The following is a 25,930-nucleotide window of genomic DNA, read 5'->3' on the forward strand; positions in this document are numbered from 1 at the left end:
TATTGTCGACATAGAAGCACGTTCGATCTGTATGCGACAGATATGTGAGACCTGTGACCTGATTTGGTATTGCGGCTGGTATTATAAAAATTACATATTCGTACATATATTATTACAATCAATACTAATCTCAATTGCGATAAACTATACCGATAAACGATAAACGATAAACACGTATATATAGCATACATTCGTAGTTGCATTGTATTTGTTGGTTAACAATACAAAATGATTTCTTTTTTTTTCGTCGTCTTGTTGATAAATGAATATTTTCTGTCTTATTAATCTTAAGAATTTTCCTCAGAAATAGAACACCAATATTTAGGAGACGTCAATCAGAAGAACGTTGTATAGCTTGCAGAGTTTAATATTATTACATATTAATTATAACGCATATTGTTAACCGCCAATGTTATCACTTAAATAAAGAAAAACCGATCTCAAAACAAATATTTTCCTTACATTTATTAACTTGATGATGGCATTTGTATATATAATGTCTGCTACAGTGCACAATTTAACTCATACTACACAGGAATATGCTAAAGCAAATCCCATTTTATTTTGTTGGCCAAACAGAGAGTGTTATACGATAAATAGATTTAAGTTGAAAAACAGCTAAAAAAATATATAAGATTAGCTAAAAAAAATAAAATAGAAACGTGATTTTGTCTTCAGTGGCATCCTTCAATAGTGTAAACTGCTGCTGTCGCCAATAATCGATTTGTTATATGTTTATAGGTCTTGCTAAGAGATGGCACTGCTTGGAGTCTCGGAGAAGAGTGGCTAGATGACGGTACGACTGTGGTTCAGCGACAGTTTGCCACGACGCACGCGACGCTGCAAACGCTATAAAATGATGGAAATTCATCTTTGAGATTGTTTGCAATGTGATTTAACATATGAATGTGTTACCCGATTGAAGACGTCACGCATGATGCGATTGCTGCGACGACGGCGCTCCTCGAGTTCCCGATTCTGTGCGGCGATTACCTCGGGCAGACTTTCGCAGCGTTTGTTGGTCAGCGCCTTCATCTCCTTTGTGGAGAAGATGCGAACGCGTGCTGCAAAATACAAATATAATAAATATTCGTTTCAGATTTGATAATGATTTTGATTTTGAGTTTGTTGTTGCGCTCACAGGTAACTGGTGGCGGCAGCTGCTCCAATCGTTTATCTAGCGTCTCCAGGCTGCTGTTCTCGATGAGTTGATCGAGTTCGCGACGACGCTGATTGCGCAGCAACTGCATCTCATTGAGGATGGCCTTGCGCTGCTTGGATTGCGCACAGAACAGTGGACGGGCGAGCTGCAAATGTTCCTGCAGCGTAAGTGCGTCTGAGAGCAATTCGCTGGCATCGCCACTGGCAGTGAATTGAATGGCATACGCAATTCCACGTGGACGTACCTGCAGCATCTGTTGGCGCTGCTCATGCTGAGCCTGCTGCGCATTATGCTCCTTATGCGCATGGTGATGATGATGCTGATGATGATGATGATGACGCAAGCGTCGGCGCAGCTGCAGCTGCTGGTGGCAGGCAACGTCATCATACTGATGCGTTGTTGTTGTTGTTGTTGTGGTCGCCTCGCAGGCATTAACCATGCCCATCGGTATCGACATCTCCGAGCTAATGCACAGCATCGACGAAGTCGAACTCGTTGATGTGCAGCTATTGCTTGATGCGGCTGCTAATGCAGATTTTTTTCCCATTGCTGTTGCTGCTACTATTGCTACTTTTGTTGTTGCTACTGCTGCTGCTGCTGCTCCTGCTGCTGTTGGTGCTGTTGGTGCTGCTGGTGCTGCTGCTGCTGTTGCTGCTTCCGTTGTGTGCACGTAGCAAGGCGCTGATTGAGAGTTAACTACTTGATAGTAGACAGCTCCCTCATCCAGGCAGCTGTAATCATTGCCCATTCCATGTGCATACTGCATTTGTATATAATGTTGTTGTTGTGGTTGCTGCTGTTGTTGTTCCTGTTGCTGGCACTGATGCACGCGTTGATGCTGTGTGGCACAGAAAATAGAAACAATTAAGTTATTTCGATTACGCAAGACTTATAAACCTAGCTGATATATATATATATATATACATATATAAATGATTATCTGGAGTAGTATGTATCATACCAATTGGCAAGTTGGATGCAAATGTTGTTGCTGGCGATGGATCAGCTGCTGTTGCTGTTGCTGCTGATGTTGCTGCAGCATGAAGAGCTGTTGTTGCTGCTCGAGGCGCTGCTGCTGCTGATTCTGATAGTGGGCCATAAATTGACGCTGACGTTGCTGGACAAAGGAGCAGACGCTCTCGCTGCTGCCCGAATGGCTGAGCGTGTTGGGCGTTGCCATTTTGCTGCGCTGTATCTGTCGTTGGACAGCCGCTAGTGGGTGCATTGGCGGCGGTATCGGTGGCAGTGGTCGTGACACTAAAGGTGGAGGTGGAGGTGGTGGTGGCGTTGGTGGTGGGGCTGGTATTGTTGTCGGTGCTGATGCAACAATTTGAGCAACTTCAACTGGAACTGTGACTGCATTTGGCAGCGGTGTTGAAACTGGTGTCACTGGTGGTGCTGGTGGCGCTGGACGCTTCGGTTGACGCTGGTTGGGTTCATTCGTAGTTGGCACATCAATCCTTCGAATCGGAATGTTTGTATTAGATGGGGGCGGTGATGACAAATGTGCCTCTCTCTTGGCGTTGTTCAATAGATTTTGGAGCATGCGCAGGCGCCGAATCTCCGTCTCGATCCAGTCCAATTGCGAACGACGCTCCTTGTCCAGAGTTAAGCGCAACTGTAGTCGCTTCTCTTCGTAGTCGATCTCACTTTGGGTCATCGGATGAAGCCATTCTCGCATGGCAAACAGATCGGCAGCATCTGCCGAGCTCCTGGACTTTGACCGTAAGTTCGTCTTTTGAGTGACCAGCTCATTGGATGCGCCGCTGCTTGTCGATCCGTAACTGCACGACTGCAAAGGTGATTGAGAGGGCGTGGCTACGCGAGTTCTAGGCGCAGGCACAGGGGCAGAAGCATCAGCAGCAGCAGCAGAAGCAGGTACTGCTGCTGCTGCAGGAGCTGACACAACAGGAGCTGGCGTCAATTGTTTCGCCATTGATTTGTCCAAGGTGGACCTATTGCTCGTATTTGTGGCTATGTCTCTGCGCCACTGGCTCAGCGTATCTGCAAGGAGAGCAGGAATAAATCAATCAGGGTCAACCAACAAATAATATACATTCAACCAGTACAACTTACCCTTTGAATGGCTATCATTGTTGGTGGTCTGCTCTTGTTGTTGCTGTTGGTGTTGCTGTTGCAGCTGCAATTGCTCATGCTCCTTGTGCTGGCTAACAGATTTGCTAAGCCGGGAGCTGCGAGTGGACTCGGCTCGACTGTTGCTGCTGCTGCTGGACACAAGATCGAGACAGGCTAGGCGCTTGGCAATGTCCCGAATTAGCTGCTTTTTCTGGCTGTGGCTTAGGCTGCGCTTGTTGACCAGCGAACAGAGCAGATCTATGCCCAAATCCAGATCCCCTCGACCAGGCGGACAGGAGACGGAGGAGGCAGCCGATGAGGAGGCGCTGGATTTAGCGCGCGAAGATGGCGGCGGCGGCTGTGGCTGTTGATTCTCCTTATTCTTCTGTCGACGATTGTTGCACAGCACTTGCTGCAACTGGGCGGTATACTCGCGCTCCTGACGCTGCTGCTCCACATGGCGCAGCAGCTCCTCGGCGCTAAGCGTGTGCCGACTGCTGTTGCTGCTGCGACTCGTGGCGGCGGTGGAGGAGGGCTGCGAGTTATGGTGGTGGTGGTGGTGTTGATAGTCAAAGCTGCTCGCCGCTGATGTGACGCCAGATTCACGGCGTGAACTCTGGCTGGGCGCTGGCGTTGTCATTGTCTGGCTATTGACAAAGGTGCTGGAAGCCAACGGCGGCTGCGCAGACGAAGGCGGAGGCGCCGACGCCTCGTGTTGCTTCTGCTGCTGCTGGTGCTGCTGCTGCTGTTGCAAACGATTCAAATCGGATTCAGAACGATTTGGTTGTATGGCCGCCTCTAGCACAGAGCGCTCCAATGTGCTAATATTGCTGACGGATGCGGCACGCTCACAGCGATAGCCCACATCGGCAGCTGGATCCCATTCCAAGCGTTTGTGCGATTTTAATGCCGATTCCGGTGTTTGCGTCTTGCGCGTCTGCATTTGTGCCGTTGGTGTCTGCGTGCCCTTTGTTGGTGTGCGCAAATCCTCAACAGAAACGGATGCAGTCGGTTTGCTGCTGCTGCTGCTCGCTATCGTTTCCATGACGATCGGAATGTTAATTATTTGTGGTGCTTTACTTTTGCTACGCATGCATTCCATGGCAGCTGGACAGGCAGCTGTTGTTTTTGTTGTTGTTTCTGCTACTGCTGCTGTTGTTGCTGTTTCAACCACCATTTCGCTGCCGCAGTGACTGTGACTGCGACGGCGGCTGCCGCTGCGCATTGCGTCGGTGCTGTGCGCGCCAACGCTGACGCTGCTGCTCGCTGGCGAGGATGATGATAATGCCATGAAGCGCTCCAGCTCTAATTCGCGTTCGTTTGGCAGCTCAGCGAGATATTCTCTTATTTTAGGCGTCAAGCGTGATGTGTGCTGCATTTTCCTTTCATTATGTTGCTTTTTATTATTATTGTTTGACATACTATTTGATCAAACACACAACTCGAGCATTGCTTGGGTTTATTTTTCAAATTCGAGTGCCTGAAGAAGTAAGAGCGAGCAAGCAAGTCCAAGTGCTCACAAGCCAATAAATTACTTCTATGTCTATCGATATGCAGCGATAACAATATGTACTCAGTCGAATCGTTAAATTCAAATGCTGATAAGCCAGTAAAGCCATCAAAGCTTAAATTGGCGCTATGTTAGCCAACTCAGAGAGATATTCTCTTATTTCAGCAAGATCATCTTGATAATTATTTGTACACTTATGGAATGACCCATATATTTGGCTTTTCTGAGGATCGTCTTTTGAAAATCGAATGCATTTTGAAAGTGTGTACACACCAACACCTAGTGGGCAGTGAGCGAACGGAGAATATATCGATAATGAACGAATAGTAACATTCATTTTTAAATTTTCAAATGTAATCGCCGTTATAAGTGATTTTGGATAAATTCTGATTCTGTAAATTTGTTGAAAACCTTTGTCATATAGCACATTACACAGTGTGGAATTTATTCTCGTTAAAATTAAACAATTTTTTCTTTGTATTTAAATATCTATCCGAACTTTATTTATATGCGTTTAACGTGGATTATTATTGTGTTGGCCGACTTAGTAAATAATCGAGCCACTATATCATGTACATTGTTACCATAGGGGTATTGTAGGGGTATTTAAACTTCTCCAGTTTAGGGAAAGCTTTATTTTCCCTTTATGTATAGACCGCTTCGCATATCAATAAATGCAATGTCAATCGATTTAATCGAATCGTTTGACCCACAAATTTTGCCCCTGATCAACAAGGAGCGGGAAGTTCATATGAATACATTCTGTATAAAAAAAAACAAACAAACATATATTAACATATTTTAAACAAACGCCAAACAAAATATACTTATTGATTTTATAGGATGAAGTAGCAATACCCCAGAATTTAAATCTATCTTGCTATGTAATTATAGACAGTTAGATCTAAAAGCACATGACCTGAATTTTCAATTCAATCTCAAAATTTAAATGCATTGATGTAACAAACAGTATAAATGATTAATTAGTGTTCTTGTAGCTATTATATGCATATAAGCCCTGCCCTCAATTAAAGCAGGTGTGACTTTAACTCTGTGTGTGTGTGTTTTTTTTTTGGGTGCTTGCTGAGACCATTTCTTGCAGATCATTGATCGATTTCTGTTTTTTTTTTGTTTTTTGTTTTGTGTTGAGGACTATTGTCCTATGGCCACTGTTTCATGTATCGCATGATTATTTGCGTTTTCCATCACAACGTTGAGAAAAAAGTATAAATGACTAGGCCGACACGAATCTTCACCGCTTATGCTCCAGGGGCGGGAACGAGATTGAGATGGGCGCGGCAGTTCTTAGCGCATCTGCATCTGTTGTCCACGCTGCTGTCCACGATCGTAGAACAATAAATAGGCGGGCACACTCAACACCTCATCAATGGACACCTCACGCACAATCGTATCCGAAGTGTAAAACCAGCTGAAATGTTTTTTAAAGAATATAAATCAATTTTAAAAGACTTCAAACGCTGGATCGTTCTCATCAATTTGTGTATGCCAAGTCCACTTCGATGGGATGACTCACCGATGGGCATTGCGCAGCGAGCCGCGTCGATAGGTGACAAAGTGTCCGCTGTTCGCCTCGCCGGAATGCACGACAACCGCCAGCAGCCGGTATAGATTTTTGGGAAACATTGTGCCAAAGCACTCGCCACCGGCGCCGCCGCCATTATTCATGGGCAGACTGGAGGAATACAGGGACATCGTGGAGCCCCAAGGAGTGCCCGCCTGTAAGGGAAAATAAAAAAATGTTTTAGCCTCTGCAGACAAATGGAAATTATTTATGTACAAATAATAATTTAGTTTGTCACCATTTATTTCTAATACAAGCAGATAAATGAGTTCGAAGTTTTTATTATATTAAAGCTTGTATTTTTTTGGGTTTGGTGAATATATGTCGATAGTGAAACATACATTTTCGATAAGATGCTATAATATAATAGTTATATTATTATATTATATTGCTTTTCCTCAAAATGAAATGAATCACAGGTTTCGCAGAGACTCACCTGACTGTTGAGATGCGGCTGAACGAAGCTGTAGGGCGCCATGGATAGACTCTCGGGGAAGTGCACGTAATCCTGTCGCTTGCACAGCTGCCCAGTGTTTAGCCAGATGGTGCGGGCAATATGAATGCAGAGGCACGCCGGCAGCTTGGCGAACGTAACGGATTTGGTGTGCATTGTTGTCTCGTTGCACGAATCGCATTTGACATCGCTCAGATCCTCGGAGGTGATGTACTCGCTTAACAGATGCCCCAAACTTAGTCCGGAACGACGCTGCTCGGGCAGATTCAAGGTGACACTATCGAATTTATCATATCGCACCGCCGACTTGGAGCCGCAACCGTTGCAAACGATTTGGGCGCCCATGGCGCCCTGAAACGGATGCGCCACCTGACTGGGCATCATACTCGACCAAATGGACACGCGTCCAGGTCCACGGTTAAGGCGCTCCAACGAGCGACACGAGCTCGAAACGCGTCGATTGAGGCCGTCAATGTGCTGCAACTGCGACTGCTGCGACTGCGGTTGGCGAGGGCGCGACAGACGCTCGCCTCCCAGAATGGGTGAGCCATTCAGCGGCAGCTGTGGATTAATAAAATCCATTGCGGCAACTGCGGATTGATAGCCAAACGGTGAATGACCCGAAAATGATGCAGTCGCACCCGTTGGAGTTAAAATATCCGCCGACTCACGTTCGCAAACAGAGGCTGGAGAGTCGGGAGTATGCGCTTCAGAGCGCACCAGACGCTGCAGGTTGGTAGACTCATCGTATTCCATATTGAGAAAATCAGAGAGCATGGCACTAGATGGCCGGTTAGGCTGGTCCCCAATCCGTTGACCTACAGCGGGCACATTGCGATAAGCCAGCGGCGTCATTGCGCCCGTATCATTAAAATCATTGCTAGCTGCTTCTGATGCTGTTGTTAGGCCGGTTGGCAATAGCGCATCCGACAGGCAGCCCATTTGCTGTGGCCGCGTTGCCTCCTCCTCCAGTGACGACAAGAGCACATGGAACAGCTCATGTGCATCGTGCTCCTCCTGCGGTATGACCCAGCCGAGTGTGTTCAGTGCACGCAGCACTGCACCCGGTGAATGGGGATCACCGCGAAGTGTTGCATGCGTCCCATTTATCACCTCTAAGGTGCTCAGCATCGAGCTAATCAGGCTTTTGCGATCGGGCGTGGCGCCATTATACAATTGCAGCCAGGCAATAAATTGCGGGCAGGCAGCCAGCGCCTGCAGCAGTGTATTCAGAAAGCAGGTGCGCCCAAAATTGTGCAGTCCAGCGATTTGACCGCGACGCTGACGCAAACGGGAGCCTGAAAAATGCACCGGCGAATTCATACAGATTGTTTTGTTAAATGTTTAAATGAATATCTGTCAATCACTTACCTGATGGACCCCAAAAGACGAAAGCACCAACCACAGCGGCGACAGTGACACCGGCAGCCATCAATATCTTTTCACTTTCCATGTTGCAGTGGGTGGCAGGATGGCAAGGGAGTTATTGGTTGTGGTTGGTGGGGCACACAGCACTGTGGCTACAACATCGGTTGACATTAGCAAACACAAAACACTCTACACTTGGTGTAATGTGATGGTCGCCGTTGTTATTGTAGAGTGCGTTACTTACTGCAGTTTACTGATATTTTGTTTGTTTTTTATATGTGCTTAACAAAAGTAACATTAGCCCGAAAAAAAAAATTCTGAAATTCTTCTATACTATTGAGTCTGTCGATTGTCTGATTAGTTTGTCGGGTTGCCACATTGTCGGGATTTGTGCTGTGCTGTTACTGTTTTTGACTGTACAGCAACGCTTGGCTTTTTAAATTAATATGCTGAGACCCAAACATATATTACCAAAAATATTGTAATGTAATTAAATAGGATGTATTTATTTAAAGCGGCAGCTTGTTTTTTTATTTTCAAAATCACTGAATTAATATTACACTGCGCTTTGTTCGTCTAACTATTAATGTCGGTTTGTCAGAATGTGGCAACGCTTGTGCGGTCAGGCTAGTACGCTGCATAACACCAGCTGTGCCGAAGGCAAGATATTTTATCCAGTATATAAACAATAATTGTTAAGGACAAATATTATAGTGGAAGTCACGGGACACTCGAGACACAAGTAGCGTAAAGTTGAAAGGTAAGCTGTATGGCATTAGGTGGTTAATGTTCCCACTTACTGATTTCATGCTATTACAAATTTGCTGAGCTGCATATGCGCTTTTATTCTCGAATGTTGTGGAACATATGGGAACAACAACACAGCATAGCGAGCACAATAAACAAAGCTGGCCTGCGTTAGTTGAAATCGAAATTTGTACATTCATAAGATTATTACTCACATTACAATTTGGACTTCGAAAGCGCATGAAGCGTTCGCGGTAGAAAAAATGTTTAAAATTTTCTGAAAACATAAAATTCCAAACTCCAAATTAAATTGTGCAAGTGTTTTTCGAGAATATAAAAAAATAAATTTGATATTTTCGAGTTTGTTCTTATTGGAGGTAAGTTTATGTGGTGCCTGTGTTTTCATATCGATGTGTACTCGAAATTGTTGCAATAATTGTGCCATCCTCCCCAACCACCCAACCGCGCCGTCCTTGTGTCAAATTTAAAATACACACACAAATACACACATCCCAGCATGCAAAGCTGCGCTGCTGCGCAATAGTCGAATTTTCGTCGTTTCTGTTTTCATTGGCTGCTTTATTATCGTCTCTTTGTTTATGTCGCCATTTCGTTGCGAGGGGCAGTTGTGCAATTTGCTCTGCTTCTGTGCGCTAATTTTGGAAACTGTGTCAGCACCACAGATTCAAATTCCAACATTTTATTTTACATACATATATATTTCGATCTAGGTTACGAATGTTTCTTTACATATCCCTCCCCCTCCACATCATTTTCTTCTGTGTGTGAGCGTGTGTGAACTGTAACTGCAAGGTGGTTGCTTGCCTTCATTACTGTTCTTTCTGTTTCTCTTTCTTTGTTGTCTCGCATACTAACACACAAACGTACACTTTTAACGGTTGTTGCCTTGCGTTCATTTTCAAAGTCGCATTTCGTCAGCATTAAGGGCAGAACGTACAACTCTGACTCCAACAGTCTGTGCAAATTGCAATATTCTATATCTTGTATGATCTGAATTGTTATGATAGTTTCTCGCAATATATTCTATGTTTTATCAGTAATATTTGTAATATTTAAAGAACTGTAGAATTGCATCAGTTGTCCATTTTTTTGCACGATACAAATTGACCCTGAGCTGAGATGCAGTTTGACAAAAGTCTTTGCTTTGTGCTTCCTTCTGAACGCGGAAGCGAATCGCAATTACAACTTATAAGGAAAAACACGCTTTATTCCATATTTGCAGAAAACCAGTTGCACGACGAAAAAAAAAATCAATTAAAAAAAAAAAAGAAAAAAGATTGAAACAAAGGAAACCAGCGCAGCTTAAAGCCATCTATTGGAAAGCAGCGATCAATATATATAAATATATATATATCCAGTGAAAATCAAAGTAATAAGGAAAAAATGGACTCTAAGGAGAACAATGAACAGCAACCGCAGAAGAATCAAGACAACGATTTGCGGCTGCGGACGGACAGCGAAAGCTCCACGGACAGCATGACGCGCTTCCTGATACCCAGCGTCGCTGGCAGCCCGCCCAAGGTGGTAACCATGGATGAAGTAGCCAGCATGTTCAAGAATCTCCAAAACATGGAACTAGCCCATGAGATAGCACTCAATCCCGAGTTTAAGCTGCAGCCATATGAGCCACCCATGGACAGGTGAGTCATCCAACTTGCTTTCTTATCTCCCATTTCCTCTGTCCCTGAAATCTTATATATCTCCCTCCCTCTCACTTGCTCTCTCGCCTTAATTTACGGCTTTCATTCCGCTTGCAGTATGGAGGGTCGCATCAAGACCATGGTGCACAAGGCATTTTGGGATATGCTGCGCGAGCAACTGGAACGTCAGCCGCCGTCATACGATCAGGCCATTCGATTGCTGGGCGAGATTAAGGAGGATTTTCCGCAGCTGTTGTCGGTGAAGAATGCAAGCGCTTTGGGTCGCATCAATGCGGCATTGGATGAGGCACTAATCAGACAGCAGGCGGAGAAGGGCACCTTGGATTTCAGGGCATATGCGAACTTTGTGATCCATCTGCTGTCCAGCATGTGTGCGCCGGCGCGAGATGAGACTGTGGCCAAGCTGCGCGAAATCGATGATGTTGTCGACACATTCCGCGGCATATTGGAGTGCATGTCCCTCATGAAGCTGGACATGGCCAATTTTATGCTCTCCGTGGCCCGCAACGATATTGCTGCCAACTCTGTCGAATACGAGAAGCAAAAGTTTAGCAACTATTTGCGGGAGTTTCATGGAAATGGTGCGTATATTGAGGCAGCAGCTCAGGCAGCACAATATTAATTGCCTTGTTTTCTTTTTAGCTGGTTTTCCGTCCACCGAGGATTGGCTGCAGCGCAATCGTGCAGGATGCAACAGCAACGACGACATCATCTACAATGCTTGCATGCAACTGCTGGACTATCCGGCTGACAAAGAATTTCCCGAACTGCTGCGCATCGACAAGGATCGCTTTGCCGGTCTCAGCTGGCGCGCACAACGACTAATCCTGTGCGCCTCGCTCATCTCAATAGCGCAAAGTGTGCCGGTTATATCGCAACGACGCGAGAATCGCATTAAACTGGCCCAGCAGCTGGAGGTGCTGGTGCAGCATGTAAAACAAAAGGAGTAAGTGTTGCAATGTTGCAAAGTCATATATATAAATCCGTTATTAATGTGCTCCTTTTCATCACTAAAGTCAACTGAACGCTGCCATTGATAACTGCTATGAGCAGATACGCGCATTTATTAATACTTCACTAGCCAGCGAGGAGCTGCCCCCGCTTACCGAGTCCCAGGAGGCTCAGCTGAAAACTCAGGTGCTCCAGCTGACCAACAAGGCGTCGCCCGTCCGCACCCTAATGGGTAAGTGCCTGGCACCAAAAGAAGCCAACTTGCTTCCTTGCTATTAAAATAATTACAAAAAACAATTTGAATTAAGGAAGACAAATTTTGTATGTTTCTTTTTAATTGTGTGGAACGCAATTTTATGCATTGAAATAATGAAACCTTTCACTTTAAATTTATTATAGCCAATCGCTTGGATGGCTTTGTGCGCGTCGCTTTGCGCTCCAATGGCAATATACCGCCGCCACCGCCCGGCTTCATTGACTATGCGGAGGAGCTGGTTGCATTCATTGCCTCGTTCCGTCGCCTCGTCTCCTACAATCATGCCGTCTTCGGCGAGTATTTTATGCAGCTACTCAACAAGCAGCATTCGAACACCGAAGAGCCTGTGGCCAGCAGCAGCAGCAACAATCTTTCGGCTGGTTTGGCCTAGAGAGGGAGACAGAGAAAAAGAGAGAGAGAGAGCGCAAGCGAGAAAGAGAGAGCGCAAGCGAGAAAGAGAGAGCGCGAGCAAACAAAATAGCTAAAGCATGAGAGAGATAGAAAGAGCGGAAGACGCAACAAATATGTATGTCTGCTGGTGGATAAAGCATTGGAAGCGCGAGCACGTCAAGTGCTGAAAATATAACTAGCTATATATCGTTTATATATATATGTATGTTAGCGGAAAATAACTCACAAAAATATGTGGAAAGCACTCGCAACCAAAACTCGCCCAAAATCCCCTAACTGACCTGACGTAATAGTTAATTTTGTTATGTTTAATTGTTTAAGATATTGACAAACACAGAAAAAGAACGATCATAACTATGATGCTATGGCCAAAAGCCAAGAGGAACAAATGAAAAATTGGGATAGATAAACAATGATCTTACAAATCCCCAAACCTGTAGTGGGGTCTGTGCTGCGGTGGGCGTTTGTGATAGGAGGAGAACTACAAATATATAAAAGTACGGGAAACACACACGACAAAATGAACAACTTGCTGAATGGGGCTAAAGAACGCCTGGGCAAGCTCACGCCCCCTTTTCCCACCCCATCCCCGATCATCATTACCACCAAAAAAATAAAAATCAATAAACCTTCAATAACAGCAACAACTATTGGCAGCTGCAGGTTTATATATAAATATTAACAAAAATGTAATCTTATTTACCTTATCCTAAATAAAGGAAATGAGCTGTATTAACATTAGTTGTTAAGCCACTCTAATCAATGTCTATGCATAACTTTATATTTATATATATATGTACATATGTATATGTATTTATAAACATATGTACAATATATAGTTAATGGTTCTACTTATTGATCCACGTTTCATAATGTGCTAAGATCTAATCACGATATATAATAATTTACCCATATACAAATCGCGCTCATTTTTATGGGTGCGTGCAATAAATTGAATCGAATTACTTAAAGAAACTTAAATGCAAATTGAAGTGTGTTTTTTTCATGTTGGATTAGCTGATACAATAGCTGATGATATCAGCTATGATTGGCAACTGGAGGGCAGTTTGTTAAGTACTATTGAATTAAACTAAGGTGCAGATCATATTTAGTTATACAGAAAGTAAATATTTTCTCGATTCGGAAGGCAGATGCTTTAACAACCTTTATATAGAGTCTACACTGTAGACCCAATTGGGTACCACGAGATATTCTTGGCAAATAATCTTTTAAAACTTAACCAATTTTCAGTTATCTCAGGTTTGAACTGAGAGTGTCTAAACTTGCCTGCATAAAGCGATATGTGTCTAGAAGCGAATTTCTAATTTTTTGCCTGCGGATTAGACCTTAATGAATTTATATATATTAAAGAGATTCAATATGTAAAAAAGAAAAAACAAAATCTGTGAGCAGTCCAGACACCAACCACACGGCTGTGGAACCGAATATCAAGCGAATAAGACGCTCAAGCAGTTCAGATGGTTTCAGAACCAAATATACAGCGAATAAGGCACTCAAGCAGTGTGTTGGGAGAGGAACATTGCTCGTCGGCCTGCGGGTTGATGTACCGGCTAAATGTGATGTGTGTATCGATGGAAGGTGTCTTCACTTATCGCTTAATGAACGTCGGCCAAGTGCAGCAATTACAACAGCAAAAGCCAGACCAGATGTGCGAATACGTATGTATATATATATATATATAAATATATACATCGTACATGTATGCGAGTGTTGGCATAATAATAATAAAGAGAATAATAATAATCACGCCACTTGCTGTACTTTAGCACTTGAGCCTCCTCGTTGTTTGCCGACGCAGTTTCGAGCAGTTGATTGCCACACACTGTTCTTTGCCACGCCCCTTCCGTTGCACTTAACGCCCACATTTCAAGAACACCTCATCCTGATCGCCTTATCTCGCAAATGCTGCAATTGCTCTCTCCACCACATACGTATGTATACTATACTATACAGTATATATATATTTATGACTTGAATTCTACGTTTGGAGCGATGTTATTTTTTTTTGTTTTTTTGTTGACGTCTTTATTGGTCTGATAAGAAATATGCCTTGTCAACTGAACGTCACCCCACTCTTCCCAAGCCCCTCGTAATCGCCAACACTTGAAAGACTTCCAAGCACTGCCGTCTTCGTCATATGTAGAACAACCGCAAAGGGGGTGACGACCAAAGTCCATTAAAGCAGCTCCCATTTTCACTTGATATTAGTAAATTTCCACATCTTGCGGGCTGCTTCAACCAACAACATCATCGTCAATAATCATTACGAACCTAAGTCCAAACCAGCTTTACCAGTACTCCAACCAAGCATTACGGGGAAAAAACAAAACCACAGAAACCACAAAAAAAAATAGAATAATAATATCACACACAATAGCTTTGAATGGTCGACCTTTAAATACGCTTTAAGAAATTTGCTGACACGTCGTAACTCAAATAAAGTTCTCTGGTAACTGCATAGAAAATCAACATTAACTTTACAATATATATATACATTTATATAACACACATAAGTATATATATATATATATATATATATATATATATATATATATATATATATACATTTACATTGCATGATCAAGCCAATTAACCCTACAGCAAAGACCATACCCTGCATAAAGAAGAATTTATTAAGTATGTACAGACAACAAACAAGAATCTGATCGCCTGTCTTTTTTTTTTGGGAATTTATTCCAGGCACATACAAACATGCATATACAAACCCATATATATGTATGTATGTATGCATGCACACATATATAATTATTGACCTTCTCCTTAAATGCTTTCCACGAGATTCCCATTGCTTTGGAAGTCCCAAATGGCATTCCAGCTATGCAAGCTGCATGCAGCTCTATAACCAAAATTGGGTTCGCTTCGAAATGCGCTCGGGCATACAAAATAAGCGAAAGCGAAATGAAAACGAAAAAAGCAAGATAACTCTTTTTGGTAAGCCGAATTTAACATACCCTTCCCTTGCACAGTGAAAGAGAGTATATATATATATCTGTATATATATGGTAAAGAATGAAAAAATACAATAACTAGCTAATTATTAAAGTTTCTTATTTATAAACTTATTTTTGCCGTATTGTCTCTTTCAAATATGATGAAGAAATTTAAAGTGTATAAGCAACATCAAATTACGTTTTTTGTTTGTTTTTTTGTCCCACTGCTGCTTAACATTAACATCGTCATTATCGATGCAATGAGCAAACAGGAACAGAGCCTCAGAGCCCAAAATACCAATAAGCATGTAGAATTAGTATTGGAAATTTTTGTAGAATTCGGCATTCACCGCCACCTTCGTCCCCTTTTATAACAGGCTGCCCATGCTTAAGCTGTGTATCTGTATGTGTGTGTGTGTGTGTGTGTCTGTGTTATCTATATCTATAAATAGGCCCTTCGCGGTAAAACACAACTGCTGAACTTTATACATACATACATATATTGAATTGGTACCTTCTGGCACCAGGTGAGTTCTGCAGATAACGAAAACCGATTCGTTACCGTGCAATTTAATCACGAGCCAAACAACACCGCAACAATGCTGTCGTCTAGTTAAAAAAATAAATAAATAAAAAATGGGCCACATATTGTGGCGTCATAACAAAAACCAGGCTTATACACTGGGAAAAAAGAATTCCAGAACTTTGTACAGTCGCCAAACCAAATGAAATTGTACAAAATTATATTCCACTTATACACTTCAATTTGAAGCCATGTGTTTCTCTGAATGCAGATACATTTATATGGGCGAACAGCAAATAGCACAAATAATCGTAAAAAAAAAAAGAAATCACAATTTGATATGCCATATCTCTATGATTTGCAGAACAAATAAAAACAAATTCCTCAATAGAGTAGAAGAATAGAATGGCTATTAAAAAAACAATATAATTAGACCATTCACCGGAAACCCTATCGCTCAACTTCGTAGCATTATATAGTATATATATATATATAGTATCAATGATTTGCACACAATGATTTTTTTGTTTTTTACTGCACCAATTGTTTTATGCCAAAGCAATTTCGATTATTTTATCCACTTGATAAATTCTACATTAGCAATTTTCTGATTTTTCTTCAAATTTACCTGGCTAAGATTTCAAATTCAAATAAAAAATACGTTGGCAAAGGTGAAGCGAATTTGCATATCTGATTAACTACAATAATACTCTGTAGAGTGGGACAATAAGAAGATAGTCTTGTACGTCACACTGGCATCAATCAAAACAATATGTACGTTATCTCTCCGATTTACGATTCAGGCTTTAGTAAAGTATAAAATATATATGTACGTACATATATATAAAAACACTTGGACTATTATAAAACGCAATCAAGTACAAAATTGTTAAGCACGATAAGCTCGGGCTGTAATTTTACTAACTCACCGATTTTGATTTGGGTAAACTTAATGGGGGGAAAACTTTATCTAAATAGAACATACATAGATCCAAGCAATCCAAAGTCCCAATCACTGTAGAGACGGCACTGCGAGATATCTCCACGTCTGGAAGCCTTCCAGCTCGTTCGAGCGCATACCACACCATATAATACTATACTAGGGCTTATCGCTGTTGGAAAAAGTGGGGACTTTGGAATAGGAAATGGAACTGTTCGAGTCATCGTAAAATTGGGCCACAGCCTGCATACTCATATATATATATATATCTATATTAGAACGAGCGTGCTACAAATAATATGAAATGCCTTTTGTCTGATGATTTTTTAAGACCCCACCTCTTGCGGACAGTATCTACCTTTCGTAACGATAATAATTCACATTCCTTTGGGTTTTACTTTATTATTTTTTTTTTGTTGGTTTCTTCAGGTTTATTATTATTAATTTTCCATAAAGTAATTAGTTTTGTGGTTTGTTAGAGCAAAAGTATTTAAGGTATATTTTTCATATATATAAAGCATAATTCATCATTATATCATCAGCTAAGATTAGGATACATATTAAGCATAATTAAAAAAAAACATCAGTATTTTATATATCATTAAGCATGCAGGATAAGCAAGACTGATCAGAGACTGATCTCTCTTTTTCGCTTGCGAATCGATCTGGCTAGATCAATGACATATATATATATATATAATTATATTATTCACGGAAGGGGCCATTACATATATACAATATATAGAGTGCATATATGTATGTGTATACATTTCTATGTACGTATATTTAGTATAATTCTTTCCGATTTTCTTTGTTATTTTTAGGCATATTCTCCATTCAGTGCATGTGTGACACATGGTCGCCAGGTGGCGCTTTCTATTTTTTTTTTTTTTAAATTTAGCACAGCTAAAAATGTATAGAAAATTATAAAAAAAAAGACTTTTACAACTACAACTTATATCAATATACAAATATAAATGTGTGTATGTATGTGTGTGTGTGTGTATATAGGTGTGAAGTTGTGTTGTGGGGTATGTGTGTATGTGTGTGTGTATTACTTGAAATAAATATTTACAAAGCAAACGCGTGAAGGCGGTGATGGTTGAGGGGGAGGGGGGTGGTGGTTTAGGAGTGGCTGCCTTTCTCTCTAAAGTTTCATTTGGTTGGTCTTACAAGAAAAAAAAAATGAAAAAATATTTAAAATTAAAAAGCTAAATAAGAAAATGAGCAGCACGTGAGAGGCGTTTATTATGGGGGTGTGGTGGGTGCGACGGTTATTATTATTCTTTTCTTTTTTTTTGTTTTAGTGGTGCGAGGGGGGAGTTTCCAACCGCTTCACATGCGATTTTCCCCCTCGCTGCTGCTTCCTGCTACACAATAATAAATTTACTGTCCAGTTGAGGACGCCGATGCTGGTGGTGCTGCTGAAGATTTGCTCTTCGACGAGTTGTTGCTTTTGGCCATTGTTGTTGGTGTTGTTGTTGTTGCTGCTGTTGCTGTCGGCTTGGAGTTTGTGGCGCCACTGCCATAGGGTGTGGGTGTGGTGTTACTGTTGTCACTGGCTAGCGTCGACTGCTCGACATTTGTGCCCATCGACGAGTTGATGAAATTGATGTACTGATGCAGCTTCAAGGCGGCGATCAGCGAACTCAGATAGTCGTTGATGTTGCCCTGCTGGACCTGCTTGATCTGTCGGGAGACATTTCTATAGACTCGACGCGAGATCTTATTGGATAAACGGCCGACGGTCTGTACGGTGTGTAGTACTGGGTCCTCGCTGGCGGAAACTGGCACTGCAAAATTAGAAAAAAAAAAGAAAGGAAAAAAAAAACAAAATGGTTTGAAAATGTTCTTTAAATGCGGTTGCAGTAATCGTCGCTCGGACATTGGAAATTGATGTGAATCCGAATTTGAATCAGAATCAGCAACAAATTTAAAATGTTCAATCGATCGATTATTGCATTTTGTTTGCTGCGTGCTGCTGGTGGCAGTGGTTTTGGTATTGGTTGTGGAGTGGAGTGGAGTATGGTGGTGTGGTGTGGGTGGTGGTGGGGTGGTTAGTATAAGCTTCGAGGAGTTTTTGCGGTTTGCGGGTAAATAATAATTAATGTGTTAGTTTCGCTTGCTTACCATCAGCTTGTTGATTTCCCTATCGATAATGCCTACGATCTCTGGATTTCTTCTAACGTACTCAACAATTTCGGTTATGATTTTCAACGACATGGACAGAAATACCGTGGAGGCGGCTACTAAGAATCTAGTGTCAATCTCTTGATCATAGTCGGGCTCCCCAACAACAACAACTACAAGAGAGAGAGAGAGAGAGAGAGAGAGAGAGAGAGAGAGAGAGCAAAGAGAGATAACAGACGGAAGAGATAGAAGAATAGAGAATTGTTTTTTTTTTAAAGCAAATTTTAGTCAACTCAGCATGCACAGCTTAGAGGAAAATGTAATAAAAGGGCATAAGAGAGACGAGGGGCGTGGTAAGGGAGGGAGTGGTGGTGGTGGTAAAATGGAACCAGTTCTTATGTATATATTATAGCCCTTGGGTAAACTGTTTGAAGAGGGGGTTGGGGAGAAGGACTGGATAGTTTTATAGTTAAACCCGCCAAGATTTACTATATATATTCCCCGGGTTTAAAAGGTTTTTGTTTATAATTATAGATACAATTTAACGGTTTTTATGATTAAAAATTGTAGTTCGAAGTAAATATTCGATATATTTTAATCGATTGAGCAAATTTGAACATTTTGCTTAATATTAAATCAAGACCAGTTTTTAGCTATTTATTTAGAGACTCATCCAATATTCGGACAAAAACTATATCTATAAAGTCTCTCATAAAGAATTCTTGAGCATTGATTGGAGCAATGTAAAATAATATAAAAATTATATATATATAACCTGAATACCTATGTTTTGAAACCCAATTGTTATTTAATGGTAAATTTTGAATAGTAGTGTTATAAATTAACAGAACGCATGCTTTTTGTTAGTCAGATGGTGTTAGGGGGTGTTAGTGGCTCGAAGGGAGGGAAGGGCACACTTACTATCAGTCTTAGCGTTTTTGCCATTTTGCGCGACAGCGTTTTGTTTATTATCTGAGAATTAAAAATATTTACGATTTATATTTATAGCGAATGCGGGGTTTTCTTCGAACCAGACCAATAAATCCAAAAAAAAAAAAACAAAAAGGGGAAAATAAAATATGAAAATTCCCACCCCAGACAAAAAAAAAATAGATAAAGGCCCGATTCCATTCAATTATGATTGATGCAAGAAGTGGAAATGCAATGTGAAATGAATTACTCACCATTATCCTCCTCGACATCCGAATCGCATTTGGGGAAATAGTATTCGAGCAGGCGCTCAGCGAGGGCTGTTGTGGTATCAACGCCATTGACGGCGAGGCTGCCATATTGTGTGGCAAGTACCTCGTTGGCCTTCTGCCAGGCCAGATCCTTGAGCGAGGCGGCCTTCTGCTGTCCGGCTGCCTTGAATTTGACTACACGCTCCAGATGCGGTTGCACCACATCAATAACCTTGTTCTTTGCCTGTGTGTAGATTTCCTGCGGTGTATCCTTAATGATCGGCGCCTTAACCTCCAGCGACTCAATGCCCTTAACCAGTGTCTGATCCACATAGGCAATGGGTCGATCCAAGCGATTCACAATGGGTGCAGCTGTCGTCACTGCTCGGGCCACACAATCCTCGGCGGCATTTAAAGCCCAATTGAAGACGCGATTTTTGCCTAAAAACAAAGAATGTATGAAGAAAACATGCGTTAAACAGTTGAACTTTCTCGAAATGTGAACTACTCTCTAAAGTAAAAATATAGAAGCAATGAATGGAATAAGAAATTCATATATAGAAGAAACCAATTTTGTTCACCTATTTTATATTAATATAATATAATATATTAATATATATTCATATAATATATAATAATTATAATAACTATAGATAGCTCTTTGAAACCTGGATTTTTTTCCATAAAATATATAGTTGCATATTTTGTATATCTATCAAGCAAAAATTTCTTGTGAAACAAACAATTTTGGATAAGTTATCTGTTTGCGCTTCTAAAAGTCTTAATCTGTGAGCAAACCATTTATATATATACGGCATATATATATATATAAAATTATACATATATATATTTATATATATATATATAAATTTATACATATATATATTTATATATATATATATAAATTTATACATATATATATTTATATATATATATATATATATGTGTGGTACATAGCTAGAATTGAGCTCTGGCCTGCGGACAAGTGATAAGCAGTCGGCGCCTCCCATCAGCCGTCCCCATTCCCATCTCAGCCCTCTGCCTTAGTTATCGGCACTTGGTGCTGTTGCGTGATTGATGATAAGCAACTGCGCAGTTGCTAGCAGAGACCCAGCACAGCACAGCACAGACGACAGGCTAGCTGTAGTTTTTGTTGCTGCCACTGTGTTGTCGACGCTATAGTTGTAGTTGCAGCTATTAGCTGTATTCTGAGTTAGACTTTGATAGTTCGTCATCATCATCATCATCATCGGCAACAACTACAACAATGTCAGCTTTAAGGTAGCGCGAAAAAAAAAACGCAAACAAGTCGAAAGTCCAACTAGACACACATACAAATATACACACACACTCACATACATAAACGTTTCTCCACTCATTTCAAATTCACACACAGAGGGCCGGTGACTATTTGCAAATTTTTTTTTACAGCTGGCGCCCCCTGTTGGTCACACCATTTAATGCAATTTCCTAAGTTATTCATATCACACGCACACTATCATTCCACATTACTCATATGTGCGCATTGAATATATGTATGCGTGTGTAAAAAAACGTTCAAACTACGTGTTTGGCTGGCAAAAAAAAAAAAATAAATAAAAATTATTTTTAAGTTATGTAAATTTTGTGTGATTTTGCACTTTGTACGCACTGCTGTGGCATGTCACGAGCAAAATAAAAGAATTTCGCCCATCTTTGCGACAGCGGCAGGTCATGGTTGTTGTTTTTGTTGATGTTGTTGTTGCATTTGCGTTTTATTGACTGTTGCGTCAATTGAGTTAAATTGGCAATTGCGCCGGTTCAATTAAAGTTTCGAGTTCGAGTTTTTGCGGCGAATTCGTCAAGCAATTTACTTTCAAAATGGCGAACTTTGCACTTAACGAAGTCGCGCTTTGGGCGTGCTAAGCAACGGTTTTCGTTTCGGTTTTGCGTTATGGTTTCTATTTCGTTTCGTCAGTTGTCGGTTTGCCGTTACAATTTCGAACTGCAATTGGCAGTGTGCCGTTAGTTAACCGGCGGCATGCAATAAAACCAGAGTTCAATGCACTCAAAGAGAGGCGTGCGAGCACATGGCCAATCTACGATTAGTTTCGTTTCTAGACTTACCCTTCACTTTGCCGTAGACATCTTGTGACTTATCCCACGCGGCATTCACAACGGGCAGCTTGATAATGCGCTCCAGCGACTCCAAATGGGGCAACAGATCCTTCGCATCCTTTGGCGTTTCAGAGGATTCTGTTATAGCGCTATGATTGTTCTTGGCGACGGCGGCAGCGATGCCATTGCCAGTTGCGGTTTTCTGCTCTGCACTTGCCATGTTTCTTTCAATATTTCTTTTCTTTTCTTTCTTGCTTGATTTTCACTTTTTATTTTATGCTTTTTGCTTTGCACGGCACTTTTTTTTTGTCTTTTGTGGCACCAAAGAAAAAAAGGCTGACAATTGTGTGCGTGTGTGTATATGTCTATGTATGCGTGTTAATTCAACAGGCTAAAGAACTTATGAGGCCTGATACGATCTCTTGAACACTGGGCACGTCTTCTCGCTGGCACACTCAACGCGTTTCTGACTGATTTGCAAGCTGCGCGGCTGGTTTATTATGAGGGCCTCTCCTCCAGAAGACGACGACGACGTCGATGACGTCGAAGAGCATGCGGCGAGCAAATGCCGATGCCTCAAAACGAGTGTGAGCGTGCCAGTCACATAGCGAGAGGGAGAGCGCGAGCGTGAGGGAGAAGCAGAGAGAGACCAACTGGCGCTCTCTTCGCTGCCTATTGAGTTTTGGACTTGCGGGCGCACCGACGCGTCTGACTCTACTCTGCTGCAATCGACTGCACTTGAGATACAGTGTGCGGCATAAGTATGCGACTATTGCCAACTGAAATGAGAACACAGCCCTTATGGAATTGCATATGTGTAGTGTGTGTGGGTTGATTTCAGTTTAACACTGTTTGCCAAGCTGCATCAAAGCGAAAAACATATTATAATTGTTGGTGCTGATATAAATTCCCTAAAGGCTATAAAATTGCTTGTTAACAAACTTAAATAAAATATACATTTATACATGTATATACATTTATTAATTTGGAATTTGATGCATATTCAATATTTACACACAGAAATGATCAATTACATTGTACAAAACCAATATGAGATACGCCGCTAACTGCCATGAGACACTGTGGCGATCGTCTCATATAAGAGGTGTTAGTAAGTGTCGCATTGTTGTTACTTTGGACTTTAATTGAGTTTCAACATGTGAAAATGACGTTTCGAAATTGGTGTAATCAAATTAAGTGTTTATTTGCATTTTAAATGGGTGCCGACTAAACGGTGGGTAGACTGAGGGAGGCGGAAGACAGTCAGTATGCAATTCCAATTGCAATTTGCATAATTGGAATCACATAAAGATTCGGAACGTGAATATATATGTGAGAATTCCAACCGCGCGCAGCCGATCGGTGGATCAAAGAGCAAAGAGCGAGAGAGACAGAGAGAGGGAGCATAAGAGAGTGTATGGTGAAAGAGAGTATATAGTGAAAGAGAGTGAGAGTGAGAGACGCGTGATGCTTGACAACTAGATTAACATACTGCCAGTGCCCCCGCCGCCGTCGTCACACTCCCCCGCACCCGGCACAGTGCACCAACTGAAATTTCGAATAGAATTTATTATCAATTGTTTTGTTTGTGTGCGTGCGAAAACTTTGACCCCTCCGCCAGAATTCATGCTGGTACATAAGTTGTCTAAGTACATACATACATATATACATACGTACACGCATACAAATGTATATGCATATGTATATGTATGTTTGTAGTCTACGATAAGAAATGCATTCGCTTGGCTCACACTGGGCAGATCATGTCATCACTGCTGGGTATATGGCGCCATTAGCCTAGACTCTAGGCCCTACAGCATGTATGTACATGGGTACCTATGCACGTAACATTTGATCAGCTCAATGTAATTCCAGTGCACAGCTCCAAAGTTCACACAACGGGTGCTGACTAAATGTACGTGGAAATACAGTACGATTACTCAAGTCACCAATGACCGACTAACGGATACCCAATAACCAGATGCGAATATCACTTTCTACATTACACTTTGAAAATGGTTTCTATTTGTTTACTAATAGAAACAAACCACCCGCCGCAACCGGTAAATAAAGAATTATGTGGAGATATCTTGGTGGAAAACGGAAAAGAAAAGAAATGGGGTACAGAGTATAAGGGAGTATAAGTAAACGAACAGTCAAAGTCGTCTGGCCGTTGTAATGATAAGCCATCCGCTCCAGACACAGGCCCTAAATGGTCAACCCCATGCAATCAGTCAGGCGTCTGTGGCGTGGCTCACTTCGCCACCAACCAGCAAACCAACTAACTGTTTGGGCGTGTATCAAAGATGAATCCAATGTTCAGCTTTTCTCATTTTTGTAACTTTTGTCAGGTGCTAAGTGTGCTTATCGCCCACATATCAATGATATCAATGCTAATCGTCGGAATAGTAGTTTGTCATCTAGTCGACTTTGAGCCTCGCCAATCTCACAGTTGTTAATTACATTGTGTGCCATTAGTGAGCAATATGTGTGTGCCTGTTAATTATGTGCACCATTGTAAATCATTTCAAACCTGCTCGCTTTATCGTAACTGTTTATGATCAGCTTTAATAACACCAACAAACTGTAAATCTAAACACGCTCAAATATTCGATGGTTAAATATTTAGTTTAGCCACAACTTGTTTTTATTATGCCTAATAATTGTTTAGCTAGACTAGCAATTTTGTTATATTATCTGGGCATTGCGACGCAAACTATCCCTTCTTATCCCCTTCTTACATTCTCTATGCATACATATATGTATGTATATATAAATTTATATATTTGTATACCACATGCAGTCAGAGCGGTCCAAAAAAGCATTGCGTTGTCGGTTGTTGACACTCATCGCTCTTATCGTGCCACATATGAGTATGTGCACACATGTCTTATATAGAGTCCAGAGTATGTAAAGTCCAGAGTTTAGTCTCATCTCGTATTCATGTGCTTGTGGTTCTACAGACATGTGATGCAGTCGCTTCCAGAATCTGATAAACACAATCTTTCCAATCTTTGGTCTACCTGCATATATTGTATCCCTAATCCATCTAATTATAGTAAATTCTTCTTCATTCTTCTATTCGAAAACCTTATCAAATTTATCTATACAAATGGGAAATGGAATAATTAAAATATGGCTTCTACTTCTATATATATAACTGCCTCTGTAACCCAACGCGAGCGCTCTACTTTAAATCAGTTGCAGTTAGTTTCAAGTGTTAAAGTTCAGTGCTTTGTATGTTTAATCAAATGTGTCAAAAACAAAAATAAAAAATATAAAAAAAAAACTCATTTAGTATGATGATAAATGTGGACTTTGCACAGGAAGCTACGACATTCACTACTGGTATTCATGCGTAAGTTGGATGACTCGTTGTACCCAATTGTGTTTCTATTCTTTTCTTACCAGACGCTATCGTTCTATTAAAAAAAAAATGATAATAATAAAAAATAAGGCAAAATAAATGTACCCAAATGAACATTTTTGTACATTTCTGATTGTTGTTCCGATAAGCTCGTTAAATAATCTTTTATTTTTGTGCCTTTGTTGTGCTTATCGTAATGGTGAATAAATACTTTCAGCCTTCTCTGTGTGAATACAAATTGTTAGATATAGAGATCTGCATAGGTATTCTCGAATTGACCGAGTCTATGCATAAGAAATGTTTTTGTTCGCGGAAACATCGAGATCTTTATAGACACAGATTTGCTAAGTGCAAGAAAGATAAAGTATGGCCCAAATTGCCAAGGTATGCGTTGTCTAGCAGTCGATGCATGATTGGATCCATAAATATCATTCCAATTTGAAGGTTAGTCTTTAAAATATAGATGTTGTTTTATTCATCTTCTGTGTAGAATCCAAGTGTGGTTTTTTTTTTTCACAACC

General features: G+C 41.2%; 4 protein-coding genes across 7 annotated transcripts; 1 reads left to right on the forward strand and 3 right to left on the reverse strand.

Annotated features, from left to right (window-relative positions):
- Nucleotides 1-461: 461 nt before the first annotated feature.
- Nucleotides 462-4,748, reverse strand: LOC6565901 (Alstrom syndrome protein 1 homolog a). Its single transcript, XM_001992195.3, has 5 exons — nt 3,239-4,748; nt 2,124-3,166; nt 1,142-2,000; nt 916-1,064; nt 462-849 (listed from the first exon to the last, which is right to left on the reverse strand). Exons 1-5 carry the CDS (start codon nt 4,656-4,658, stop codon nt 787-789), a joined length of 3,534 nt encoding a protein of 1,177 aa, XP_001992231.2. The 5' UTR covers nt 4,659-4,748; the 3' UTR covers nt 462-786.
- Nucleotides 4,749-5,223: 475 nt separating this feature from the next.
- LOC6565902 (ubiquitin carboxyl-terminal hydrolase 30 homolog) lies at nt 5,224-8,553 on the reverse strand. The gene is made up of 4 exons (XM_001992196.3): nt 8,156-8,553; nt 6,767-8,082; nt 6,283-6,485; nt 5,224-6,177 (listed from the first exon to the last, which is right to left on the reverse strand). Exons 1-4 carry the CDS (start codon nt 8,235-8,237, stop codon nt 6,054-6,056), a joined length of 1,725 nt encoding a protein of 574 aa, XP_001992232.1. The 5' UTR covers nt 8,238-8,553; the 3' UTR covers nt 5,224-6,053.
- Nucleotides 8,554-9,092: 539 nt separating this feature from the next.
- Nucleotides 9,093-13,183, forward strand: LOC6565903 (T-complex protein 11-like protein 1). The gene is made up of 6 exons (XM_001992197.3): nt 9,093-9,276; nt 10,143-10,560; nt 10,678-11,162; nt 11,224-11,527; nt 11,598-11,764; nt 11,932-13,183. The coding sequence occupies exons 2-6, from the start codon at nt 10,304-10,306 to the stop codon at nt 12,177-12,179; spliced, it is 1,461 nt and encodes a 486-aa protein (XP_001992233.1). The 5' UTR covers nt 9,093-9,276; nt 10,143-10,303; the 3' UTR covers nt 12,180-13,183.
- Nucleotides 13,184-17,105: 3,922 nt separating this feature from the next.
- Nucleotides 17,106-22,533, reverse strand: LOC6565904 (lipid storage droplets surface-binding protein 2). 4 transcript variants are annotated; one of them, XM_032738668.1, is made up of 5 exons: nt 22,052-22,509; nt 19,949-20,386; nt 19,686-19,736; nt 18,765-18,937; nt 17,106-18,427 (listed from the first exon to the last, which is right to left on the reverse strand). In XM_032738668.1, the coding sequence occupies exons 1-5, from the start codon at nt 22,260-22,262 to the stop codon at nt 18,284-18,286; spliced, it is 1,017 nt and encodes a 338-aa protein (XP_032594559.1). In that variant the 5' UTR covers nt 22,263-22,509; the 3' UTR covers nt 17,106-18,283. The 4 variants fall into 4 exon arrangements, with proteins under 4 accessions (XP_032594559.1, XP_001992234.1, XP_032594558.1 ...); XM_001992198.2 differs by lacking the exon at nt 18,765-18,937 and having other exon boundaries at nt 22,052-22,533; XM_032738667.1 differs by lacking the exon at nt 19,686-19,736.
- Between the last annotated feature and the right edge of the window lie 3,397 nt (nt 22,534-25,930).

Source organism: Drosophila grimshawi, unplaced genomic scaffold (genome assembly GCF_018153295.1).
Source record: "Drosophila grimshawi isolate 15287-2541.00 unplaced genomic scaffold, ASM1815329v1 contig_848, whole genome shotgun sequence".
In the NCBI taxonomy this organism is placed as follows: domain Eukaryota; kingdom Metazoa; phylum Arthropoda; class Insecta; order Diptera; family Drosophilidae; genus Drosophila; species Drosophila grimshawi.

Excerpts from the sequence above, each read along its gene's own strand:
- LOC6565901 (XM_001992195.3), bottom strand. The coding sequence starts at position 4,658 with ATGTCAAACAATAATAATAAAAAGCAACATAATGAAAGGAAAATGCAG. Across the intron at positions 1,065-1,141 it reads GCTGCCGCCACCAGTTACCT|CACGCGTTCGCATCTTCTCC; the intron begins GTGAGCGCAACA and ends TGTATTTTGCAG. Across the intron at positions 850-915 it reads TGCGTGACGTCTTCAATCGG|CGTTTGCAGCGTCGCGTGCG; the intron begins GTAACACATTCA and ends ATCATTTTATAG.
- LOC6565902 (XM_001992196.3), bottom strand. The coding sequence starts at position 8,237 with ATGGAAAGTGAAAAGATATTGATGGCTGCCGGTGTCACTGTCGCCGCT. Across the intron at positions 8,083-8,155 it reads CGTCTTTTGGGGTCCATCAG|GCTCCCGTTTGCGTCAGCGT; the intron begins GTAAGTGATTGA and ends TGCATTTTTCAG. Across the intron at positions 6,178-6,282 it reads TCGCTGCGCAATGCCCATCG|CTGGTTTTACACTTCGGATA; the intron begins GTGAGTCATCCC and ends AAAACATTTCAG.
- LOC6565903 (XM_001992197.3), top strand. The coding sequence starts at position 10,304 with ATGGACTCTAAGGAGAACAATGAACAGCAACCGCAGAAGAATCAAGAC. Across the intron at positions 10,561-10,677 it reads TATGAGCCACCCATGGACAG|TATGGAGGGTCGCATCAAGA; the intron begins GTGAGTCATCCA and ends TTCCGCTTGCAG. Across the intron at positions 11,528-11,597 it reads CAGCATGTAAAACAAAAGGA|TCAACTGAACGCTGCCATTG; the intron begins GTAAGTGTTGCA and ends TCATCACTAAAG.
- LOC6565904 (XM_001992198.2), bottom strand. The coding sequence starts at position 22,262 with ATGGCAAGTGCAGAGCAGAAAACCGCAACTGGCAATGGCATCGCTGCC. Across the intron at positions 20,387-22,051 it reads TGTCTACGGCAAAGTGAAGG|GCAAAAATCGCGTCTTCAAT; the intron begins GTAAGTCTAGAA and ends CTTTGTTTTTAG. Across the intron at positions 18,428-19,685 it reads CAAAAACGCTAAGACTGATA|TGCCAGTTTCCGCCAGCGAG; the intron begins GTAAGTGTGCCC and ends CTAATTTTGCAG.